Consider the following 18,402-nt stretch of genomic DNA (forward strand, 5'->3'; position numbering starts at 1 on the left):
TATAGCTTAGTTCTCGCGGGAAAAAATATCATAGAGGAGGGAATGTTGTTAGGTGTAGGTATTGCCTGTGTATAGTGTTTTTGTGTACTGTATTTACATGAATTGGAATAACATAAATTTGTATTTTATTTGTGCGAACGTTCTTCACTGGTATATGTGAAATATTTTTTCTAATAGTGGTGAGTACTTATAACCTTCAATTTCAATTTTCCAGCTAGTACTAAAGCTTGTTGCATGGCTGTACAATACAATAAAGTTTGGTGTTTTTATTGTGTACAATTTCTTTGTTATTCAAAGTGATCTTTTCTGGTTTGTTTCAGTTTTTATTTTATTTGAGTAAAATGTCAACAAAAGAAGCATCTAATGATGATAGCCTTTGGAATCAGAGTGTTTGTAATAAAAGTTGGGCAGATATTATGGCTGAGGAAGAGGATAAGTTAGCCAAATGTAGCAACAGCCCTTTGCTCAGAGATTCCACTAATTTTAAGGGAGGTACTGTCAAAATCAAGGAAGAACCACTTGATGAAAATGCTTGTGATAGCCCTTTGAATGGATCGAGAGCTATTAAAGTAGAACCAAGTGAAGTTTTGCCAAACTTTTCTCTATCCTATGTTAAAACTGAACCTGCTTCACCTTCTTCTGTGAAGGAAAATAAAGTTAATCCTTGTGGACAACCTAAGGAATTTCTTCAGGAAGATTTAAGTTTGACTAGCCACTTAAATGGTTTCCAGCTTGTTAGTCCTTGCAAAACTGAACCCAAAACACCTACTAAAACTCCATCCAAGAGCACTATATCTTACTTCTTAAGATCGGACAGGAAAGAATCAAACTCTGATACTAAGGTTATTAAAAGGAAGTTGCAGACAGATGGTGTTAGTAACGAAATCAGTGATGAGATGCTTATGCCTAGCCCTAGTAAAATTAGGAGGCAAAATACTCCAATGAAAACACCGACTGATAAATTACTTAATCGCAAAAGGAGTCGAGAAATAACACCTGGAAAAAGGTTTGTACATTAATTTCAAAATAATTTGTTTTCCCACTAACCTACCATTTCCTTTTAGGGAATGAAATTTAATTTAGATTTGGTTTGAAAATATGGACATTTTTTATGATGATGAGTTGGACTGTGTTATGAATGTACGTTCTGATTTTTTGTCTTTGATTGCTGGATTTTTTACTGTTGGACATCTTCAAACTAAGCAATAAAACTGTTATAACAATACACCCTCCCTAGTTGTTAGTAAACTAATAATTGGGAACAACTTGTCTAGTGTTCCTCGAGTCTCTAGCCATTTGGTGTGTCAGAGAAATTCTAGAAGTACCAGAATAGTGTACAATCCCAATATTAAAAAAAAAATCTTATTTCTCTACACCACTGTCCGATTGTGTGAAAACAAATAATTCAAGGTCAAGCGTGCTACATTTAATTTATCCTTGTGATTGATATATGTAATTAACATTCTTTACTGTAGTACTGTATTCGTATAAAGAAATGAGCACAGCTTTATTAACTTGCATTCGGACTTATAAAATGATTAGTAGAATTTTTCTTTTAAATATTTCCTTTAAGGTTACCACTACCTCGAATCACTTCAATGCTATTTTTCCAATTATAGGGCATTCATAATCTTTAGTTTAACATGTTAAAGTGTGTTAAATGGAGAAATATTTCTATCTTTTAACGTGTCAAAACAATATAATATGGTAGAGGGTCTGTTAAATGGAGAATGACATCACGCAACAAACTAGCTGAGCTTGTCACCATCTTGTTTGTTGTCGTGATAACTTACTTGTTCGAAGTTTGTGTTAGTATTGTTTATATTGAAGTTGTGTGAAAGTTAGGCCTCTGAGTGCCTTGTCGGTCTTCTAACTTGTGAGAAACAGAATCAAGATGAGCTAATACAAAACTGTCATTACATATTATTATTGTCATCCATTGCTTTATTAGTTAAAAAACATCCAAAACAATACTAACACAAACTATGGGCAAGTAACCTAACACAACAAACAAAATGATGTCGAGCTCAGCTGCTCTGTTTTATTACGTCATCCTCCATTTAACAGATTCTCGACCTTGTCAAATGTTATATCATTTTAACATGGTAAAAGATAAAAAATATTTCTCAATTTAACAAGTTAAACTAAAGATATGAATAGTGGACTTGGTCCCACCAAGGAATCTAATTCTGTTTTAATAGACTTTTTCCCATGCTGCAATATTCCAAATTATCTTTCTAAAACTATCTTATCTTGCTGTTCATTCATTCCCAATATTAGTGTAATAATTTTTAAACCGATATGTTATTACAAAATAACACCAAGCAAAAGGTTTAGGACATGATGTGATTAAAAAATTACTATTGTTTTGAAATTGCGTTGAGGAAAATTTGTAGCTATAATAAGTTTTGATGGAAACCCTTGTTTTAAATTTGACCTAACATTTATTTTGCTATTAACATATTGTTTATATTTCACAGGAGCTCAGAAAAAAAAACACCCCGAGAAATAGAAACTGATCCAGAAGTTCTGGCTAGAAGGCAGAAGCAAATTGACTATGGCAAAAATACTATTGGTTATGATAGATACCGGCAGTTGGTTCCAAAGTAAGCTTTTCTACATAAAAGTTATCTTATAAATTTTTTACTACTGCTTACATTCATTCTCACATTTTGTGGTTCAATAGGTACATTAGCTTATTTCAATTATATAAAACTTTTTCATGCTGTTATTTGCATTAAAGGCTTCAGGGGATTTGTAATGAAATCTATGCATGTATACTTAATTTTAATTTCACCTGAACTAAATGTAGCCTCAGTAGATTACGAACAAAATTCAAAAATCCAATTTTTATTGAAAGATTAACATTTGATTAGAACTTATGTTTCTTCCTATTCGATTAAATTATTAGGTGTTGATTCATGATAATGTATTTTTTATTTATGTTAAATAACCTCTACCATCTGAGATTAAAAATCACTCTTTACTTGAAATTGGATTTTTCATTAGATTTGTTAGTATTGCATAGAGAGTGAGGAAAAAGTCTCCAGAAGACTTACAGTAAATGCACTCAGTCATAAAATATGGTAACTAAAAAAAAATCTATAAAATCAGCCCTCAATTATGCAAAAATTTTAAATTTACAATTAATCTCATTTACAATGTTTTATGACCAAGTGCTTCAATTTATAAAGATAGTATTTGAAATTCCGAAGAGCTTAGATTGATATTTTGTCAGACATGCTCGCAGAGCATATGTTGGTGAAGTATACTGTAAGCTCTTGTTTAAATGTAACACTCTTAGAAGTCTCAAACTAGTAGATTTGTAGATTTTCTTTTGCCTTAAATGCTTATAACTGTATAGAAACTTTTATGGAATGACCAAGTTTTTACCCATATATTTAGTGACAATAAAAACCTGTTTTTTGGATTTGATGAAAATACAAAATATTAGATTTAGTCTTCTTTCAGATGCCTGATGGTGTATTAAATAAATAATGATTTAGAGACTTGATGCTTTGTGATTAAAATCTTCCATTGTATTCTAACAATTATTTTGTGCCTTTTGTGGAGTTTTTATTTTGTTATAATAAACTTAGTTAAGTGTTTCTTTTTGAAATCATTACTCCTGTACACCTTATGTTGCTACATAGACATCCGTATGCTGTACAGTTTTCACACGAACGGCTAAAACATTAAAAAATTAAAGATGTTAGATGATAAGTCTGTAATCAATGAGTTATTATTCCCTCCCCTTCTCATCCTACATTGAACAGATTATTTCAATGCAAATATCTTCAATGCTGAGTCTACTCTGTACTTACCAGTTTACCCTCTAAAATAAGTACATTACTCCACAATAAGAATTTAAAATCTTTTTTTTTGCTGCAACTGCTACTGAGCGTATGTCCTATACTTTCCACTTTTATTTGATGAAATATTTAAAAGGTTAAAATGTATGTATTTTTAATGTTATTCAATTTATTCACATAATTTAAACAATAATTTTCCTTATTTCTTTGAGTTTTACTGATTTTCATGTACTTTTTAGGGAAGCAAGAAAAAAAATGCATCCTAGAACACCACCATTACACTTAAAATTCAGTCGGCGTGCTTGGGATGGTCTAATAAAAGTTTGGAGGCAAAGGCTTCATTTTTGGGATCCTCCTTCAGAAGGTGGTGGAAACCCTGCCTGGTTAGTTTTATTTTTTATAGTTGATAATTCCAAATTTATTTTTATAATAAAGTGATTTGAATACTAATGAGAAAAAGAAAAAAAAGTTTAAAATAAATTTAAGTTATGAAAGAAGTATACTGCTAGGATCTTAATGTTTAAGTGATTATAGGTCTAGTAAATTAGAGTTGAGGGTGAATGAAACCTCGTAAAGGATTTGAATATTATTCTTTCGTGTAGTAGTGGTAATTACTTTCACTTACCTAAATATGACATTTATAGTTAAAGAAAGTATTGTAATCATTGAAAATTTCAAATTTGAGTTTTCACTGGAAATGCGTGTTTTAAGATCCAGGTCCCCTGATTTATACAACATATTCTAGCAAAATGGTCTGTGATTCTATAAACAGTCTAACTCAAAAAATGAAAAATCATACAAGACTGGAGTAACATTTTCAGGAAGGGAATATGCCTGGGATGTGACAGCAACTTTTTATATTAAAGTGGCTGACTAGAAGTGCCTCTTTATTGAATCGATGTTGATTAAGCTGCTGCACCAGATTTTTTTTTCTTTATTTGAATATTTTAATCATGCTACATCTGATTAAAGAAAATATATTTTCAGTGAAGACAATCAAATTTATGTTTTACTCAAAGAGTGTTATGTCAGTTTTTTTTTTGTTTTGTTTTTTGAAGGGAGAATTTTTTTATTTATTGTTATTCACTTGTTACTAATTTTGTCTACAATCCATGTTGGGTCCTGGCATGCTCTATCAAGTTCCCACATTCTTCTTTATTTTGGGCTGCTGATTTTCACGTAGTGATACTCATATTGCCTTTAGGTAGCATTGGACATGCCACTCTCTTTATGCTATGTTGCTACTCACTCCAAATTTAACTTGGGATCTATATATCTGACAAAGTTAACAGAGCTCCCATTCTTTATGCTTCTCCAGAACTCTTCATCCTTCACAGGACTGAAGATTCTGAGAACCTTGTGTAGTGTAGTTCTCTCTTCAAATTGGCCTCTGTATCTGCAATTCTCATTAAGTGACCTGTCCAGCTCAGTTTAGCACCAACAATTTATAATGAGGGCAATTATAGAATTTTTTTCTATTTCGACTAGCTTTAAGAAAACTAATCTCATAAATTATTCTCCAGAAACAAATTTATATATTCTTTAATGTACTTCTGTAGCAAACTTGCGAGAGAAAACATTGTCAAATCAAATTTATTATAATTTCTAAACAAGTGCAAGAATGAGAAATGTGGGAAAATTGTCATTAAATAATTTGTACTTCAATTAGTATATTCTTTGTTTTTTTGATCGAAGAATTTTAAACCAATTATGTAGGCCATCTTTAGAACTAAAAATCTACCTGATATTAGTGACATAGGTATGAAAAAAATAACAAGAAAATTTATACATATTAAAAATAACAATAAAGATAAAGTTTATTATTCAAAATAGAAGTAATAGTATGGTAAAAAGAGAGTCAACTAAGGATTATATAAAACAAATTAAAAAATGCTTTTGAAAACATAATTTTTTTTAATTACCAGATTGGCCTGGTGAGCCTTACATGGTTATTATAAACAGTATGATTTACTTTTTACAATTGACATTGGTGGGAAATTGTGTTTAAAAATAACAATGAAAATAATAGATTGATTAATTAATAAGTATATAAATGACAGAAATAATATAAACCTAGAATAAACTTATAGATGACTGTTGAATTCTAACTGCATGAGTTCGCATTGGTGTTAAAGTAGTGCCTTTTGGAGGGGTCTACCTTTTTCTCCCATTCCTGCCACTTTTCCCAGTTTTTAAGGTCTTGTATCCAAATTTTGGTTTTTTAAAGAAACAATTTAACCACTTTTCATTTGTTTTCCCAACGAAATGAGGAGGAATTTCAACGTTAGTGACAAAGCTCTGTTGTTCACTTTTTTTTTTTTTTTTTCCTAATTACAAATGATACTTATTAAACATTTTTATCAGAATTCATAATTTTTTAAAATTTTAACTAACATATAGCTTTAAAAATATATAAACTAAATATTATATATATGAATGATTAAACAAAGTGAATGTGAAGGATATGGTCAGGGGTGCAACCAAAAAGTTCAAAACTATTTTTTGTTTCTTCTTGACTGCAACCCTGATCATCTCCTTCATGTGAACCAAATAAGGAAGTGGTCAAGGAAGATCATATTCAACACACCCTAACTTTTCACCATGTTCTTAAGAAATTTTGAGATCTTAGCAGTATTAGTTTATAAGAAGTTATGAACATTACATTAACACTTTAAATCTTCAATGAGTTAAATTTTCTTTTATTGCTTGATGCCTGCATATTTTTGATAGTTTAAATTCACCCTAACCTCAGAGAAATTATAATGACTTTTCAGCCTTGAGGGATCTAGTGATATATCAGATACCTCGAGTACAGAAGGATCTCTGCCCAATACTCCAGTACAGGATAAGAAGCGTCAAGATAGGAAAAAATCATGGATCGCAGTTGAGCGTGGATCGAGGCAATCGACCCAGCCAGATGATGATGACGACGACGATGATAATCAAGGATGTACACCTTTACCTCTTGAAGAAAAAATGCATTGAAGGACAGTTTAATTTAAAGGTCTATTATGTGGGCTTATCTATCATGTAACATGATATGACAATAATTTGACCTATTTGTGGCTTTCACATTTTTTTTTAAATCAATTTCTTTAAGAAATATCTATTGTATACTTAAAGTTAGTACACACAATGAATAGGGTAGATATTTTTCACCTGTAATATGAATAGTTTAAATATTTTTATAGATTTAGACTGTTGAACTTAAAACAATTGTAAACAATTAATAATATAATTTTATTAGTTTGGACTAATATTTTTTTCCTATATTTTACTAAGGATAATTTTGTAATGTATTTTTTAGATTATGACTGGGAAGTTAAATCCTTATATTTATACAATTTATTCAAAAGTACCTAATATATATACTATATGTATATAATGCTGTATTTGTTGTGCAATAATTTATCCTCCTGCTTTGTTCAATATTATGTTAAGAATATGTTTTATTATTCTATTACTCAAAAACCAATTCTGTCAAAATCAGTGGCTATGTTATTATAAACAAGGATTAATTTATAAGTTATTAATTAAATACTGTATATTTGTACATGATATTTTCAAAAAAAGTATATTATAGTAAATCTATCTCAGTGCAGAATTTCGTAAAAGTTCTAGTATCGTATCTAATTTTTTATTTTGTTTTTCTTCTAGTTCTTGTAACTGTTTTTGAAAATTCTGTTGTAATTTGTCCTCCATTTTCTGTAGACTTTCATCAACATAATTTTTAAAAGTCGAGAAGTTGGAATCTTCCGGACTAGAATCGACATCAATATGAATTTTTTTATTTTTTGATCCATTGCTATCTTGAATTTTTAAAGTTGAAGGTATAAGACTCGACAAATAATCAGATATACTTTTACTTGTGTTGCTTCCTGGTTTTAAATGTGCTACACATTCTCCTTCCATGAATTTCAATAACATTTGGGGATCCATACCTTTTGTGGTATACTTGTTTGCAGCATACTCTTGTAAAAATTTCTTAAATTTCTCAGCTTTTTCAGTTATTGCAACATTTGATGATTGAAGCTTTTCATCAATTAGGTTATAATCAAAAGTAGATGATTGTGTTGAAATTTTTTGCACTAATAATTTAATTCCAAACAACCAAAATTCTCTCTTCAAACCTGGAAACTGAAACAAAAAGCTGACATTTGTTATAAAAAATTTAATTGTTTTTATAAAGTAGCATTTCATTAAAACATTCAACATTCTAATTTCAGTATATTTATATAAATGCGAGATTATATGAGGTCAAACATAGAATACACAAATGGTGTATAAAGCAACTTCTGACTTTTTATGTACTTGACTAGCGATTTACCAAAAATACAAATTTGTTAATGATATTCAATTAAATGCCTTCTGTTAATCTTTTTTTTTAATTTGAAACCCATAAATTAATTTAAATATATTTGATTTTTGGGCTAATCTTAAATTAAATTCAATAAATTAATCTACTTTCCTCAAAGACTTCATTTTAGAAACTAAAGAAAATAATTACATAGAAGAGGGTGAACAAGGATGATGATTTTTTAGTTTTGTTAAAGCAACCTGATATAAAATTTTTTATTTTTTCCAGTATAATATAGTATTTCATAGAAATATGTAAATACCATACATTGTTTAACTTCGATAACAGAACAGTTCGGATTAGTGAAAGTCCACGATAATGCACGTATTTTATGTGATCCCACCTGACTAAAATGAACTATACATAAAAATTTCATCTGAATTAATGTTTTTATTAAAAGCTATATCAACCTTCCTCTCTTCTTTAGGTAGAATATTGCCTTTACACAGGGGAGAGAGATATAAGATGTAATTGTTTAAATGTAACCACTTAATTTTCAGAATATGCCTAACAAACTATTACTATAGCATAGCACTTCTATTTCTTTAAAATGCAGCAATACCATAATAACTTCTCAGTATAGAAAAAATAGTTATTTTAATAAGTTATGAAGTTAACATTTTCTTTTCTGCATATTGTGTATTATATTTAGTTTAGATAGGACTCATAGTATTGTCCATGTTATACGTATTAGTAAATATGTCTTAATTTAATAACAAAATGATTTTTACAGGATTAAATAGACAGCATAAGGACTTGATTCTATTCACTGCATTTCAAACATCAGCGGATTATTATTTTTTTTAATTGTTTGAACTTGCCAACTTATAGGTGAATATTATATCATTCATTACTTTTACCCAAAATCTCGGTTAAATTAATCAATGAAATTTATCGAGTAAATAAGTTACCTACCTGGATGGCATTGATAAATTGTATATAAATATATGTATATGCCTTTAATTTTCTACTTAATTTATTATGATTATTATTTACTTGAACTTGTACATTAAAAGCAATATAAATATGACAAAGGAAAATTTAAAATGTGTCACAAAGAAAAATATGAACTGTAAATATTTTTCTACAACCATCTCCAGAAGTAATTTTGTCTTTGAAAAGTTGTAATTATTAATTAAAGAAAAACGTGCTGATAAGATTTTAATAAATATGATAAAAAATATCAGTGATGTTAAAGATTTTGAATTTTAAGAAAACTGTTATTTTGAAGTTTAATTTGTAATCAAATTTTATGTTCATATTTTAATAATTAAAATTCTACATTTCAAGGACTTTTTTTATTATAGTTGCCATATTTTGTAACCATGAAGGTATGTACATAAGTTAAATGATATATTGGTTTAGTAAGCCTTAAAAAATAGAAAAGTCTTACTAAAACAATTCCTACCCTTTGATAGTTGACACGACTTGGTTATAACTTTAACTTTATGAATGCAACAATAGGTTAGAAGAAGTGTGAAACCCATAAATGTCAGCTCCAACAAAAAACATAAAAATAAAAATTTTATCATCTTGAGGTTTTTTTTAATAGTATGTACTAGATAGTAATGTACTATTAAGTATTAAAAATTGGCAATGAATTGTTGTTAATAAAGTTTAAGCTAAAATAAAATGATTCTAAAGAAAATTAATATATGTTGAAATAATTATAATTATCCCCTGTATGAGGTAATAAAAATTATTAAATAGTATGATTTTCACAGGGTGCAAATACATTATACAGATGTATAATGATGATTTAATATCATGACCTTAATTCCTAGAGCCCCTAACTATGGTGTAAAACACATGTAATTTGGAGGTTTTAGAATCAGCATTATAATGTTCCATGCTGTTTAAATGGAGTTCTTTTTCTGTTGGATATTTATAAATATTTTTATGAGGAAAGTATTTTCATTTTTTTTTTTTTTTTTTAACATTAACATATTGAATACTGCATTGTACCAGTAGTGGGCCTGTCAGCCTTTTTGCCAACTCTACATGGTTATTTAAAGGTTGCAACCCTTATCTAAAAAAAGTGAGGGCATTGAGATTCATTTCATGTAACTGAAATGAATATTTGTTGACCCAAAAATGGATTAAATAAAACCCTCTGAACTTGGCACTTTGAAATCCTCTCCTCAATGAACAAATAAATTTGTTTTAGCTTTAAATCTAAATGTTATAAAAATCGGACCACAAGGAGTAAGTTTTAAAGCCTAATTGATACTTGACCTTACAGCACTGGCTCCCAATGAGAAATGAGGCGTTGACCAACCCACCAGTCATGGTTTTGAGAGAAACCCTTTATGTAGAAGATTTTACATTTCTTTTAGTAAGAGAAAAATTTATTAGTTTATTAACAAAAATAAATTATATAGTTAATTTTCATGTGGAACAGTCCATTCTGGTTATATAACCTCAATTAAGGCAAATAAAAAATATAACTATTTTTGTTTAAAACATTGTAGAAGCATAAAAGATAATTAATGAATTAGATTAACTCAACCATTTGTTTATCAAAAAAACAATTGATGGAAAACAATGGACCCTCCTTGATATTTTACTCCTGTTTTAATTTTAATTTTCCTTATGTTAACAGCAATCAGTAAAAGTAACATAATCGAACAAAATTATATAGTTCAACAATTTTAAGATAGTCTGGAAAATGGTGTTGATTACTGGAAAAATAGACCCGAATCGACCAAATGAAAAGAAAAATTTATAAACTAATCACACTTTGGCCATGACTTCATATTGACAGTAAGAACCAACGCAGAATCCGCTGATTTCCAAGGGGACAAATACCCCTGGAGGGATTAAAATGGAAAGCAGAATAAGTAGAGTACGATGTCATGAATATTACTTTTTAAGTTTATGAATCAGATGTGACCATTCCCATGACCATAAAGTCAATATTTTATTATGACAAATAATAATAGTTTGCTGAATGGTGTTATTTATGTACAAATAAATAAATTATTGTACCTAGTATGAGGGAATTTGTCATGGGCGATAGTAATGCTGGTGTGTCAATCCCTCCTATATTTTAAAAATCCAAACTTGAAATTTAAGATTTGAGAGCTTACTTCAAAATTCAAAAATTGAGGAAAACAGTTTACTTTAAAATATTATACTCGAAACAGCTTATAAACACTATTTGGTAATAAGGAAACGTTGGTTTCCAACACTTTTTTTAGGATGGCACAGTTATGGAAAATCCTATTGGTGCTGGGAAATTTTAGATTGAGCCACTCCAAACAAATTTTTGTAGCAACTTCCCATCTAATTCCTTATTTATAGTTGCCTTAGGCAGTTTATGTATTAATGTCTGCAACTACCATCAATGGCTATGATAAAGTAATTAGTGGCAATAGAAACAGATGCTTTCTATACCGTTTTGCAATTCCACATTATTTGATAATTTACAAAGGGTTCCTTTGCTGCTATGCTCAGTTTTCAGTCACTATCATACTCTACATCAAATTTTCTCTAGATAAATATTAATGTGATAATAAAAAACAACAACCAAAACCGTTAGTCATATCTTTTTAATGTCTTTTCACATCTTCAAACTGGAGCAATGCAAAAAAAGAAGCTTTTCAATCCATATTAGATATAGTTACACCTTACCAATACAAGTACTACTACAATTTAAGTACTATAAATTAGGTACTAGACAGAGCAATTACTACAAAAATTTAATGGGAGCAGAAAAATCTACAATTTCCCAACAATAAACAAATTTTCCTGAACATTTCCTTTCCTTAGAAAATAAACCTATAGAGTTACTTTTCAGCTATTGTCAAATAGCTGTTATAAGCTATTTTGAGTATATATTTTTTTAATAAAATCTTTCAGCAAAATTTCTGCAGTTTGAAGCAAGTTTCCAAATCTTAAATTTCCAAACATTTTGGGTATTCAAAATATTGGAGTGAGTGACCACCCAATTTGTCATCCATCAAGACAAAGTTCCTCGCTCTATGTATGATCATCTATTAGTTCTTAAATTATATCATTCAGCAAAATATTTCAATTTTTCTGGGTTATTCACATAAAATCAGCGACAAATTGTTGAATTTCTTTCAGTATGATTTATTTTATAAATTCTGGATTTCAATATTCAATTGAATTATATTTCTTTATGTATTTTTTAAATAATATATACTTTAAAATAATTTTGTTTCTAGTTAAAATAATAATTTTAAAAAGAATACTTTTCTATCAATTTATTATTATGGAATGAGCTTTAATCGAATGAATTGAGACAAATAGAATAAATCACTATAATTGGGACCACGAGTATCATTCGGTATTTATTATACTTTTTTTTCAACTAATTTTCGGAGGTTTAATTAAATGGTACATGAAAAAAACAATGTTTTTTTCTTTTTTATATACACTTATTACTTTACATCTTATTTTTATTTCTTTTTGTTAATGTTTAACTTATATTTACATAATTTTTTTTTCTTATTATCTTACATTGTTCACATATTTTTAGTTGTTTTGTATCTTTTTTAGCCTTGAAGCCCAAAGTGGGGCGAAACATCGGCAAATAAATAGTTGTAAACTATTTTTTGTTCTTTTCTGACCGCCACTCCCGACCATTTCCTTCATGATAAATAAATCTGTACCTCTAAAACCTAGGAAAGGGTTCAATGCTTTATAAGAAAGTACGGTTACTAGACCAACAGTTGTGCAAGGAAGTGATTTGGTCATAATTATGATCGATTGCCAGTTTGTACCATTTAATGGTATCCAATTTGAGTGAAGTTAAACAACTAACAATGGTTATATCATTGAATACATAGTTTACCAGTAAAGAAAAACTGGTTAGAGATAAAAATGAGTAGGCTGAGAATAACTAAGACATGGCTGAAATAACCACCCAGAATTAATCAAGATGTCATGAGAAAAGATGTAATTAGAGAGAAATATTAACAGAATATCAAGATAAAATGGAGGATATGTGCTGTAAGAAGGGAAGTGGAAGGAATTTGAATATAATTACTAAGAAACACTAAGTAAATAACAGCCATTGTGGCTGAGAGTATTAATTAATATTAGCCTGACTGGTACTGTAGCATCATAATGTTCTCATCTACTGTACTAGTGCTTAGCATCTGTCTTTCTGATTACACTTCAAATGGTATCGACTAAGAAGTACAGCAGTTTTCATTGTTTTATATCAGGATTAAAATACATAGTGCCTTAAGGAAGATAGGGGAGAGGAATTTATTGATTACTTAACTACTTACTTTAATATTTATCTGATGAGAGGTGAGTAAACTTGATTGAGCAACATAAATATCAATCCCTTTGGCTTCGGTGAAATAATCACTTCTACAAGTTTTAATATATTCACCGTGTTTTCCATAAATTTCGAAGAGCTGGGCCTTAAATGTAAGGTTAAAATAATCAAATATGCAACAAGGGCAAAGTGATGAAACATTTTCAGTGAAGAAAATATTTTCTTACCTCAGATACAATAGAAATATTTGTAATATGGACTAAAGGGTCATTAGTTCTGATACAAATTGTGCAGGAATCACCTTCCTCAATATTTTTCAGGTGGAAAAAATTGTCTTCAACCATCGTATGTACAATATCTCCATCAGGACCCCTGTTGATTTCATTCATTAAAAAAAAATTATAAATATCACATAATGCACTGAATGATTACTATTACCATTGACTGGGATCATCTTTTTCACCAAAAGTCAAAATTGAATCAGGGATATCTGAATTCCAAGAACAGGAAATGCTTGGCTGAAGGCTTGTTTCGTTTACCATTGCCTAAAAAAATAGTAATAAATAGAATACTCCCAAATTTAATCTCGAATTCCCGGGCAAGAACTGTCAACTACTATAACAATAATTGCAGCCTACTCAGCTCAGCCCATATAGGTATGAATGAGATGAGCCAACAAAAAACAACGATTTTGAAAATATTTTCCTACATGAAAAAAAAGACAACCTTGAAAATGGGCCATATAAATCGTTCCCCGTCAGTATTGGAGTCTCCTAACTTTGGTTTGAAGGTCTTTGCTGAACAGGAAGGATGTCATTCTCAGAGTTTCGCTTCTCGATTTTGAAGGAAACTCGTTCAGCTGAGGATTATAGCCAGAGGAATAGATTTCTCCAAGCTTTGCGCTTCGGTTAAGGAGGAGTGGAAACTAAAAATCAACGGAATGTCTTTTGGTATTTAATTGGTGAGGTAACTAAATTATTACCACAGCCAACAGCTCTTTGAGTTCCAGGTGCCAGCCACACGACAATGACATAATTGTTTTAACTGTTGGAGTTTTTCCAATTATTGGGGAGGATGACATTTCCTCCCGCAATATGACTTAGAAACACTGAGTTATCCCTAATTCCATTTAGTTTCTATTAAAGCAGAGGGAAAAGATTCCAGCTACAATAACTGCGCAAACATAATTAAACACAATGAGGATAAAGATATGTTTTTTTTAATTCTTTCACCAGGACAATGCTTGCTAGATCACCCATGCGGAATCTCTCAGCCCAATATAATTTTTTCTTCTACTATGGGACTTATTGTGAACATTGAATGCCCACCATATGTCTTGTTACGAAGGTCATGCATCAAGGTATTCTTGTCCAATGAGCATAAAGTACAGGTTGGTTTACCTGTTAGCCGATGTGGTGAAGGTGTCTGCTGATATGTTTGTATAAAACTAGCACGATACCCCATAGCTAAAGTTCCATATTTATTCCTCATTGAAATACACCTAATGTAATACAAAAAGGTTGCTCTAAACAGCAACCACCATCTGTGTCACCAACCTACACGATAATTTTTCCACATTAGGAAAAAAACAGTAACATACCATCAGATAATAAATACAAGTATTATACATAAGTAATACCCAGAAGAGACCCAAAAGAGATTTTGAGAAATAACAACATTATTGTGATAAATAATTTTTTTTAAACTGAAAATAAGGCTTTATTATCCTCATAATTAATTCAAAGAAAGTTAACACAACTAAAGTGGATGAAAGCATACGGTAATATTAAGTATAAGATATTTCATCACAACTGTCAAAGACCCAAAATAGTAGTAGAGGTACGTGACCTACTAATAGTGTGTTAACTCGTCTCCTTTATAATGGCGAACAAAGTGCATTTGCCCGGCAGATCAACTACAAAGAAGCCAAGGACCAGCGTAAGGCACAGCACGTAAGAGATTAGCTTGAAGTGGATTAGAAAACTCTTACTCAGTTTTTATTCATTCAAACAGTATATATACAAATACAAAAATATATTACATATTTATACATATTACACTATTAAAATATATTCAAGACATCAACATTGGACGATTGTTCCTAAGATCATGGTTTATGTATTGGGGCTAGGTAGCAGTTCCAAGCTATTGTGATGTTTTTGAAGTACTCTCGGGTGGGTAGAACTGATAGCCTCATCTGTAACAATACAGCTCTCGTAGTAGCGCTAAATGTCTTTGTAATAACAGCAGGTTCTGATAGGTACCACTGCTACATACTATCTCTTGTAAGAGCATATTTTAAAAACTAATGCCAATAATAAAAAAGACTAATAATAAGTTACAATGTTCAGAAACATAGAAACAATAATCCTAAACCCTAAATCCTAAAAATAAATAGCAAGTTCCAGACATATAGAAATGGCATATGGAGTATTTTCCACATAGAAATATTAATTAAGCTTAATTTCTCTAAAGAAGTTAGATATCTTATCCACCTTCATTTTCTATCTTAAAATGCCATGTGGCAATACAAGATTCTATGTATGATACGTGTATATATAATTAGGTTTTAGTTAATTGTATATATTTGTATTTGTTTATAAATAAAGATACTTAGGAGGTAGGGGAAAAAAAGGTCCACCTTCAAGGTCAGAGCTCAGTAATTTAAAAAAAGATTGTGCAGTCATTATTAAATTGTATTTAAAAAGTAAAATAACAACTTAGTAAAAGAAAACAAATAAAGTTGTATTCCCAAAACTCAGTAATCTTCTGGGATGAACCGACCACATACTCCTCGAAACATGGAATCAGTAAAAAGAATAATCAAAGGAACGCCCAAAATACATGAAAGGAGCATACGATCAGAAAATTGTAGGCTCTGCGGGAACGATAATCATAGTAATAATTCGTATTTTTAAAGGTTGTTAATCCTCGAAATAGAATCTTTTTCGGGAAAGGAGTATATTTTCCGTATCCTTCTTTTTACTTTCCATTCCACTTGTCTGATCCAGGTCATTACTTTTAAATGGAACCGTTAAATCCACGAGCAGTGCCGTTCTGGACTTCCGGAACACTAACATTTCTGCTTATCACGCTGATCTATCGTAGTCGATGCAACAAAATTCTTCGAAGCAGGCGATGTCCTCATTAGCCCATGCTTGATTCTCTGATGCCGGCCTTTTTTGAGAATAAGTGTCGTTAGGTCATTTTCTCAGCACATAGCCATATTTTTTGCCTCATTAGAGTTTCAAGGCATTGGCTCATTCTTATGCCGGAAGTACTTGCTTCTTCTATTTTTTCTGTTGGCATTCGGGATCTATTTGAAATGACGAAGTCTAATGCCTTTGTAACTTGGCATACTGAATATCCATGAAGTGTGTTTGTATAATTCAAGTTCCTAGATCCATATATCAAAGAATCCGTAATATAGTCACATGGCATTTGATGTTTTCTACTATCCTATCCTGATAGTAAATATAATTAATGATAAATGTAGAAATGCGGCATCATTCCGCCTCTCCAAACAAAAAAAAATCTCCATTAAAGATGATCGAAAATGACAAACGCCAGGTGACCATTTTCTCCTCTTATTGAATCTACAGTCAACAATAATATTCTAATCATATTTATAGCTGAATTTGTCTTTATAATGCACCCATATTACTACAGGATGTGTGACACAGTCTACAACTCTAGCCACAAAAAAAAAAATCATCCCATAGGTTTTAACTGGTACGATAGTATTTCGAAAAAATTTAATATTGTCAATAGTTATATTAAAAATTTGACCCCTCTCAAATCTGAGGTTGTTTAAAGGTAGCAGAACCTAAAAAAGAAGTAAGAGAAAAATCCGTCCGTTCGACTACAGGACCTCCAATTTTGATCATTGTATGCTTCATAATCATCGAAGAGTTATTTGGAAAACATTCCTCGCTTTTATCTTGAGATATAGTTATTAGAACAGCGGTATCACCAAGAGGAAACCATAACCCTACTCTCCTTCTAGGCAAAAATGACGCTAAGGCGTGAGGATTAGGCTACCCCCTTGAAGGCAACTTTACGTTGAAATTAATAGGGATTTCGCATATTAATGTAATTAACCGTAAAACCGTTCGTTTCAGCGCAAATGTGAAAAGAAAGAAGTTGTAAATGTTATTTCCAATAATATGGTATGTCTATAATGAAAATCCATTGAGCCGTTCGCAAAATATTCGCGCTTCTTTTTCTGTTCTGGAACATTACATTTCAATGTTAATATTAAGGATTACAAAATATATTTACTGTTCTAAAAAGTAAGAAGTCAATATAAAATTGAATTAACTTGGTAAATGTTTCATTTCTCCATTATCACCAAAACACCATAGACCACAAAAACACTCTTACACATCGGGTAAGTACCTCACGCTGGACAAAACAATTACCACTGGCGCTGTTAATTTCCTCAACGAGTTCGCCAAAGACAATTCTTTTACAACGACGTTAATTCTACAATGTGCTATACTAATGAAGATTATAGACTGATGGCTAATTGTAAATTAAACTGTCAGTCTCAAATTACTACAGTTTCGAGTGATGAATACAATCTAAAAATGAGGATATTCCGAACGTAAATTAAAATCAACTTTTATAAAACCTCGACTTGAAAAAGAAGTTACCTTCAATTATGTACAGTGCTACCGATTTTCGGATATTTTTCACCTGAGCGAGTAATTGTGGAGGATCGGGAATATCGGGTAAATAGCTTTACGTTATATGTAGAGCGCATTCTGGATCACCCGAAGTTATTCAATTCTCAGAAGATGGTAAACGTACCCTCACTGGAAAATTTAGGACTACACCACTGGGTAAAACGAATATTTTCAATGCTCTAAGCGAGTATTTTTTGATAAGGAGAATCGGCAGCACTACTTATGTATTGGAACAGTATCAAACCCATTTCTTTGATATCAGAATTCCTGTTGGTTCTGTTCGTCCCCTAA

The 18,402-nt window shown here is 30.5% G+C and overlaps 2 protein-coding genes across 5 annotated transcripts in view; one reads left to right on the forward strand and one right to left on the reverse strand.

The window, feature by feature from the left end:
• Window positions 1–9,821, forward strand: Slbp (Stem-loop binding protein). Of its 2 annotated transcripts, none has more exons than XM_024360151.2 (5): window positions 1–179; window positions 321–1,006; window positions 2,481–2,606; window positions 4,052–4,195; window positions 8,903–9,821. In XM_024360151.2, the coding sequence occupies exons 2-5, from the start codon at window positions 342–344 to the stop codon at window positions 8,910–8,912; spliced, it is 945 nt and encodes a 314-aa protein (XP_024215919.1). In that variant the 5' UTR covers window positions 1–179; window positions 321–341; the 3' UTR covers window positions 8,913–9,821. The 2 variants fall into 2 exon arrangements, with proteins under 2 accessions (XP_024215919.1, XP_014275250.1); XM_014419764.3 differs by having other exon boundaries at window positions 2–179; window positions 6,587–9,821.
• LOC106680227 (uncharacterized) overlaps window positions 7,401–18,402 on the reverse strand; it is a 20,880-nt gene continuing 9,878 nt past the window's right edge. The window contains exons 2-6 of one of the 3 annotated variants that reach the window (XM_024360154.2): window positions 18,079–18,398; window positions 13,862–13,968; window positions 13,651–13,795; window positions 13,431–13,568; window positions 7,401–7,949 (exon numbers count right to left, since the gene is read on the reverse strand). In XM_024360154.2, coding sequence (XP_024215922.1) covers window positions 7,401–7,949; window positions 13,431–13,568; window positions 13,651–13,795; window positions 13,862–13,965 — 936 coding nt within the window. In that variant the 5' untranslated portion in view covers window positions 13,966–13,968; window positions 18,079–18,398. Of the gene's footprint in view, window positions 7,950–13,430; window positions 13,569–13,650; window positions 13,796–13,861; window positions 13,969–14,149; window positions 14,235–18,078; window positions 18,399–18,402 lie in introns of those variants that run through there. The other 2 variants (XM_024360152.2, XM_024360153.2) reach the window with 2 other exon arrangements.

This window comes from Halyomorpha halys, unplaced genomic scaffold, assembly GCF_000696795.3.
Source record: "Halyomorpha halys isolate HHAL.00 unplaced genomic scaffold, Hhal_1.1 Scaffold251.1, whole genome shotgun sequence".
Classification (NCBI taxonomy): Eukaryota; Metazoa; Arthropoda; class Insecta; order Hemiptera; family Pentatomidae; genus Halyomorpha; species Halyomorpha halys.